The sequence below is a fragment of the Musca domestica genome, unplaced genomic scaffold, assembly GCF_030504385.1.
Source record: "Musca domestica strain aabys unplaced genomic scaffold, Musca_domestica.polishedcontigs.V.1.1 110, whole genome shotgun sequence".
Lineage (NCBI taxonomy): Eukaryota > Metazoa > Arthropoda > Insecta > Diptera > Muscidae > Musca > Musca domestica.
Window position 1 is genome coordinate 35,217 of NW_026712134.1, and position 8,205 is coordinate 43,421.

Sequence of the window (8,205 nt, forward strand, 5' to 3'; positions counted from 1 at the left end):
AAAACAAAAGAAGCCTGGTCGAAAGGCGTGAGCGAGGTTGGCAAATTTGTGAAAAAAAAAATATTGAAAAAAAATATTGAAAAACAATTTTTTGGAAAAAAAATTTAAAAAAAAATTTGGAAAAAAAATAAAATTTAAAATTTTTAAAAAAAAAAATGAAAAAAAATTTGAGAAAAATTTTAATTTTTTTGATGAAATTTTAAATTAATTAAAAAAATTGAAAAAAAATAAAAATTTTGAAAAAAATAAAAAGAAAATAAAAAATTTAAAAAAAAATAAAAAAAAAATTAAAAAAAAAAATTAAAAAATAAATTTAAAAAAAAATTAAAAAATAAATTTAAAAAAAATCGGAAAAAATATGATTTCCAAAAAAGGCAAAACCATGTTGGCTTTACTGCTTTTGGTGACGTTAAAAATTGTCCTCAGTTTTGGCTACCACCACCATGGCCCACAGGATGCCAATGTACGTCTGCTCAAAACCCTCCACAGCTATATGGACACAAGTTCCGATCCCTGTCAAAATTTCTATCAATACGCCTGTGGAAATTGGGAAAATGCCCATCCAAATATAACCTCCAAATATGTTGACACCTTCGGCAGCCTGGATTATATTATCAACAAGAGGATCAAATTTATACTCCAAGGCCGGAGGAGGAGAAAAATTTCCCGAAATTTTGAAAATAATGAAATCTATCGTAAGGTACGCTCCTATTTGGCGGTGTGTGAGGAGCAAAAGAAATTTGAGCCGGAACAGTATTTGACGGTTTTTAAACCCCTGCCAGGGGTGGAGTGGCCCGAAAATGGAGAGGAGTGGCAGTACCCCCTGGAGCAATGGAATGTTTGGTCTACCCTGGGCCGTTTACAGGCTATGGGTTTCAATGGCTTCCCCTTGTCACTGGAATTGAAACATGAAAATGCCACCCACTTCCGGCTGGAGCTGGACAAGGTCAACCTGCTGGGTTTTACGGCTTTTGAGCAAAAAATTGTAGATCATTTAGAGGGTTCGTTGAACTGGAATTATCGCCAATTGGCCATGGAAATGGAGGAGTTTCTCAAGACCCTGGCTGCGCTGCGTAAAAATCACAATAATTTCAAGGAGGAAAAAATCTCCCTGGCAGAGTTAATGCAAAGGGTACCCTCTGTGGATTTTGAGGAATTTTTCGAAAATTTACTGGGTCTCCAGAGGGAGTTTTTTGAAAATATCCAAATGGTGGTGACCAATTTGGCCTATTTCCAGGAGTTGGGAGAATTGTTAAGGCAAACCCCCGGCCAGACCCTCATCCAAATGCTGCGAATAAAATTCCTGGGCTACATGGAAAAACAAATGCCAAAGGTGGAAAATCATTTGCATTGCCTGCAGCATATGCGCGACCTGGTCCCCCTGGCCCTGGACTATATCTACGAGGAGGAGGTCTATCGCCATCAAAGAAATCACTCGGATGGGGTTATCAAAAGGATATTCCATCGAATGCAGGGGAAATTTTTAGAAATTTTACAACAACATCAGCAGGAGTTTTCCGAGCCGGAAATTGCATTGCTGGAGGAGAAAATTTCCCGCATGAAATTGAATATTGGAAATTTACCTCAGGTCGAGGATGGGAATTTTTATGTTCACTATTTTCGCCACTGGTATGTGACGGACAATGATTTCTATTGGAATCACCTGAATGCCCTGCAGCATCATCATCAGCAGAGATTCAAGCTATTACAGCTGAAAACGGCCCAACCCCAACATACCTTTGTCATCTGGCCCTATGGCTCGCCCGCGTTTCAACCCTCTGCCAACATGGTGGTCATACCTCATGCCTATCTCAGATTTCCGATTTTTCATCCCGACTTCCATGATCTATTTCTCTATGCCGAACTGGGCAACACATTGGGCCATGAAATCATGCATGCCTTCGACATCAATGGCCTGGACTTTGATGGCCAAGGAAATCCCACCACCTTGATTAGTTCCACCCTGCCGAACAAGAAAGCCTTCTTCAAGTCTCTACGTTGCTTTTCCCAACAACGTTCGGCAAGTTTAAATGAGAAAATTGCCGATATCAGTGGCTTCAATCTGGCCTATGCCACCTATTTTGATCAACACCCTCCCGGCGAGGTATTCCAATTCCATCCCCACTCCCCGCTGGGTGCCAAACAATTATTTTTCATAAAATTTGCCCAATTCTTTTGTGCCATCAATCCCAAACGCATAACCTATGATGAGAGCCATGACACCCCCCTGTATCGGGTGCCACAGGTTGTGGCCAATCATCGAGATTTTGAAAAGGTGTTCCATTGTCCCGCCACAAAGAAGAATCGCATCGTTTTGGAGAAATGTAATTTGTGGTAGAATTATTTTTAGGGCAAAAACAAATATAGATTTAAGGGTTAAAAATGTATTAATAAAATAAATATTTATATTAAAAAAATTAAAAAAATAAAACAAATTTTCAAGAATTAAAAAATCATTTTTTAAAAAATATTCTCCTCAGAAAAATATATATATTTTTTTTAGAATTTTTTTTGGGAATTTATTTTTGGATCCATTAACGAGGATATATATTTAACATTTTTAAGGTGGTATTTTTTAAAAAAAAAAATATTTTTTTAGAAAAGTTACCACCGACGTAGATTTAAAAAAAAAATTTAAATGACATATCACCAACGCAGATTTGAAAAAAAATTTTTTTTGAATATTCTATCGCAAACGTAGATTTAAAAAAATATATTTTTTAAAGCCTTTGAAATTACACATCACCAACGCAGATTTAAAAAAAATATTTTTTTTTACTTACTTATCACCAACGCAGATTTTCATAAAAATACTTTTTAAATTAATTATCACCAACACAGATTAAAAAAAATATTTTTTAAATATCTTATCGCAAACGTAGATTAAAAAAATATTTTTTAAAGCCTTTGAAATCACCTACGCAGATTAAAAAAAAATATATTTTTTTTTAATGACCCATCACTAACGCAGATTTAAAAAAATATTTTTTTACTGACTTATCACCAACGCAGATTTTGATAAAAATATTTTTTTACTGACTTATCACCAACGCAGATTTTCATAAAAATATTTTTTAAATTAATTGTCAGCTACGCAGATAAAAAAAAATATTTTTTAAATATCCTATCGCAAACGTAGATTTAAAAAAATATTTTTTTAAAGCATTTCAAAGGCTCATCACCTACACAGATTTAAGAAAATATTTTTTTAAATGATCCATCACTAATGCCGATTTAAAAAAAAATATTTTTTTTACTGACTTATCGCCAACGCAGATTTTCGTAAAAATATTTTTTAAATTAATTGTCATTAACGCAGATTTAAAAAATATATATTTTTTAAATATCCTATCGCAAACGTATTTTTAAAAAATATATTTTTTTTAAATGACCCATCACTAACGCAGATTTAAAATATACATTTATTTACTGACCAACGCAGATTTTCATAAAAATTTTTTTAAATTAATTATCACCAACGCAGATTTAAAAAATATATATTTTTTAAATATCCAATCGCAAACGTAGATTTAAAAAAATATATTTTTTAAAGCTTTTAAAATACCCATCTCCTACGCAGATTTAAAAACAAAAATTTTTAAATGACCCATCACTAACTCAGATTTAAAAAAATATTTTTTTACTGACTTATCACCAACGCAGATTTTCATAAACATATTTTTTAAATATCCTATCGCAAACGTAGATTTAAAAAAATATATTTTTTAAAGCCTTTTAAATTACCCATCTCCTACGCAGATTAAAAAAAAATATATTTTTTTTAAATATCCTATCGCAAACATAGATCTAAAAAACATATATATTTTTTGAAGCCTTTGAAATTACCCATAACCTACGCAGATAAAAAAATATATTTTTTTAAATATCCTATTGCAAACTTAGATTTAAAAATATATATTTTTAAAGCGTTTGAAATCCATAACCTACGCAGATTTTAAAAATATATTTTTTAAATGACCCATCCCTAACGCAGATTTAAAAATTTTTTTTTACTGACTTATCACCAACGCACATTTTTATAAAAATATTTTTAAATTAATTATCACCAACGCAGATTTTAAAAAAATATATTTTTTAAACATTTTATCGCAACAAAAAAATATATTTTTTTTAAAACCATTGAAATTAACCATCACCTACGCAGATTAAAAAAAAATATTTTTTACTGTCTTATTACCAACGCAGATTTTCATAAAAATATTTTTTAAATTAATTATTACCAACGCCGATTTAAAAAAAAAAATTAAATATCCTTTCGCAAACGTAGATTTAAAATAAATATATTTTTTAACGCCTTTGAAATTACCCATCATCTACGCAGATTTAAAAAATATTTTTTTAAATGACCCATCACGAACGCAGATTTAAAAAAAAAATATTTTTTTTACTGACTTATCACCAACGCAGATTTTCATAAAAAATATTTTTTAAATTAATTTTCACCAACGTAGATTTAAGAAAAAATTTTTTTGAATATCCTATTGCAAACGTAGATTTAAAAAAATATATATTTTTAAAGCCTTTGAAATTACTCATCACCTACGCATATTTTAAAAAATATTTTTTTAAATAACCCATCACTAACGCAGATTTTAAGAAAAAAATATTTTTTTATCACCAACGCAGATTTTCATAAAAATATATTTTAAATTATCACCAACGCAGATTACAGAACTTAAAAAAAATATTTTTAAATATCCTATCGCAAACGTAGATTTAAAAAAAAATATATTTTTTTAAAGCCTTCGAAATTACCCATCACCTACGCAGATTTAAAAAAATATTTATAAATATATATTTTTAAATATATATTTTTTTAAATATTTTTTTTACTGACTTATCACTAACGCAGATTTAAAAAAATATTTTTTTACTGACTTATCACCAACGCAGATTTTCAAAAATGTATTTTTTTAATTAATTATCACCCACGCAGATTTAAAAAAAAATATTTTTTAAATATCTTATCGCAAATGTAGATTTAAAAAATATAATTTTATATAGCCTTTGAAATAACCCATCATTTATGCAGATTTAAAAAAATATATATTGTTTTACAGAATTATCACCAACGCAGATTTTCATAAAAAATATTTTTAAATTAATTATCACCAACTCAGATTTAAAAACAAAATATCTTTTAAATATCCTATCACAAACGTTGATTGAAAAAAATATATGTATTTCTTAAAGCCTTTGAAATTACCCATCACCTACGCAGATTTAAAAAAATATTTTTTTTACTGACATCACCAACGCAGATTTTCATAAAAATATTTTTTAAATTAATTATCACCAACGCAGATTTAAAAAAATATATTTTTTAAATATCCTATCGCAAACGTAGATTTAAAAAGATATATATTTTTTTAAAGTCTTTGAAATTACCCATCATCTACGCAGATTTAAAAAATATTTTTTTTTTAAATGACCCATCCCTAACGCAGATTTAAAAAATATTTTTTTTACTGACTTATCACCAACGCACATTTTTAAAAAAAATATTTTTTTAAATTAATTATCACCAACGCAGATTTTTATAAAAATATTTATAAATTTTAAATTTTATTATAAAAACAACAATAATGGGATTTTGCCTGACGATTTTGCAACAACAAAATACTATGGTATCCCAAACAAGCAAGCCAAACACTGTTCAATATTTTTTAAATTAATTATCAACAACGCAGATTTAAAAAAAAAACATTTTTTAAATGAAATATTACCAACGTAGATTATAAAAAAATATATATTTTTCCAAGGCCTATCAGGAACTGGAATTTAAAAAAAAATATTTTTTCAAGGCCTCTAAAGATGACCTGAGATATTAAAATCAAATTTTACGGCCTAGTTTTAACAAATATTTTTTAAGGCCTTTCCGGTGGATTCAAAAAAAAAAAAAAAAAAAAAAATTCGAAACCTATGAAATGACCTATCGCCAAGGCAAATTTAAAAATCCTCATTCCTGGAAAATTTTTGAAAAAAAAAAAATTCTACAAAAATCTACGTTCTTTGGACATGATTTTTTTAATCCACGGGATGTCTTAAATAGCTGTGAAAAAAATATTTGTCAAAAAATCCACGTTCAGCCAATTATTTTTAAATCAATTTTATAATCCGTCATTTTGTTTTTTAAATCTGCGTTCTTGATAGACCTTGAAAAAATTATATTTTTTTTAAAAGTCCACTCCTATTAGACATTAATTTTTTTAATACAAATTCCTAACAGGTATGTCACCGAAAAAAAATTAAAAATCCACATTTCTAAAAAGCCTTGAAAAAAATGAATTGACCTTCCGAAAAGGCATTAAAAAAATATTTACTAAAAAGTCCATACACAGGGCATCTTTAGAGGCCTTGGAAAAATATTTTTCAAAAAACCATAAAAACTGGTAGCTTTGAAAAAAATTAAATCTGCGTTGGTGATAGAATTTGTTTTAAAATAAATATCCTATTTAAATCGATCGAGGATTTTTTTTAATTTTCCTAAAATTATTTCCTTTTTAGGAAAATTTGTTTAAAAAATCCACGTGATCTAAGAATGATTTTCTTACAAAATTTAAATTTTCTATTTTAAATTATTTTACATTATTACATTATTTACACTTTTTTGAAATCTATTTTCCTGATAGAACTAAGTTTAAAAAAAAATAATTTTTAATTGTATTTGGATTTTTTATCAAATATTTTTTAAGGGCCTCTCCGGGAGATGGAGATTTCAAAAAAAAAATATATAAAAAATATTTTTTAAATTAATTATTAACAACGAGATTTAAAAAAAATTAAATGACCTATCACCAACGCAGATTTTCATATTTTTTTTTTAAATGTCTCATCACCAATGTGGATTTTTAAAAAAGTATTTTTTAAATGAAATATCACCAACGCAGATTTAAAAAAATATTTTCCAAGGCCAATTTAAAAAAAAAAAAATTTAAGGCCTCTAAAGATGACCTGAGATATTAAAATCAAATTTTACGGCCTATTTGGAACGAGGATTTTTTACAAATATTTTTTAAGGCCTTTCCGGTGGATTCAAAAAAAAATTTTTTTTCGAAGCCTTTGAAATGACCTATCGCCAACGCAAATTTAAAAATATATATTTTACAAGGCCTACCTGGGCCAGGTTCTTTTTTTTTAATATATTTCCAATGCCTCTAGTGATGATTTGTGAATTTAAAATAAAATTTCAATATCTACTTGGATCTAAGATTTTTAGCAAATATTTTCTTGAGGCCTTTGCGGAGGGTGGATTAAAAAATATACTTATTTAAAGGCCATTAAAATTAAAATAACCAACGCAGATTTTGAAAACAACAGGTCTTTTTAAATATGTTTAAAATAAAATGTCGCCTATTTGGAACGTAAATTTTTTAGCAATAATTTTTAAGGCCTTTTTGGAAGGTGGATTTTTTCAAGATCTCTTAAAAAGCTTTTAGCCAAGGCAGACTTCAGAAAAATATTTTTTAAATGACCTATCACAAAAGCAGATCTATAAAAAAATAGTTTTTTAAAAATTAAAAAAAAATCATGGCCCCTCACAATTAAAAATTATTTTTTTTTATGACCAATTATATATTTGATTTTTTTTTTTTAAACTTAGTTCTATCAGGATAGTAGATTTCAAAAAATTGTAAACAATGTAATAATGGAAAATTTAATTTTTGTAAGAATATCATTCATAGATCACCTGCATTTTTTAAATATATTTCCCTAAGAAAAATAATTTTAGGAAAATTAAAAAATCCTCGATCGATATAAATAAGATATTTATTTTATAACAAATTCTATCACCAGTGCAGATTTATTTATTTTTTTTTTTTTTTTTTTTCAAATCTATCCGTTGTCATTGTTTTTTGAAAAATATTTTTCCAAGGCCTCGAAGGATGGCCTGTGAATGGATTTTTTAGCCTTTTCGGAAGGTTAAAATGATTATTTTCAATGCTATGGATTTGTGGATTGTGGATTTTTAAATTTTTTTTCGGTGACATACGTGTTAGGAATTTGTATTAAAAAAATTAATGTCTAATAGTTTAATCTGCATAGAAGTTTGTGGGGTCTAAAAGGTATATTTCGAGGTGTTACAAACGGAATGACAAACTTAATATACCCTCCATACTATGGTGGAGGGTATAAAAAATTTACAAAAAAAATTTATTTTTTAAATAATTGTTTTTAAGCCCC

General features: G+C 27.8%; 1 protein-coding gene across 1 annotated transcript; it reads left to right on the forward strand.

The window, feature by feature from the left end:
* Positions 1–358: 358 nt before the first annotated feature.
* Positions 359–2,368, forward strand: LOC101900409 (neprilysin-4). Its single transcript, XM_005175189.3, has one exon. It carries the CDS (start codon positions 359–361, stop codon positions 2,336–2,338), a length of 1,980 nt encoding a protein of 659 aa, XP_005175246.3. The 3' UTR covers positions 2,339–2,368.
* The last annotated feature ends 5,837 nt before the right edge of the window (positions 2,369–8,205 follow it).

What these genes read in the sequence shown, in the direction of transcription:
- LOC101900409 (XM_005175189.3), top strand. Translation starts at nt 359, where the DNA reads ATGATTTCCAAAAAAGGCAAAACCATGTTGGCTTTACTGCTTTTGGTG.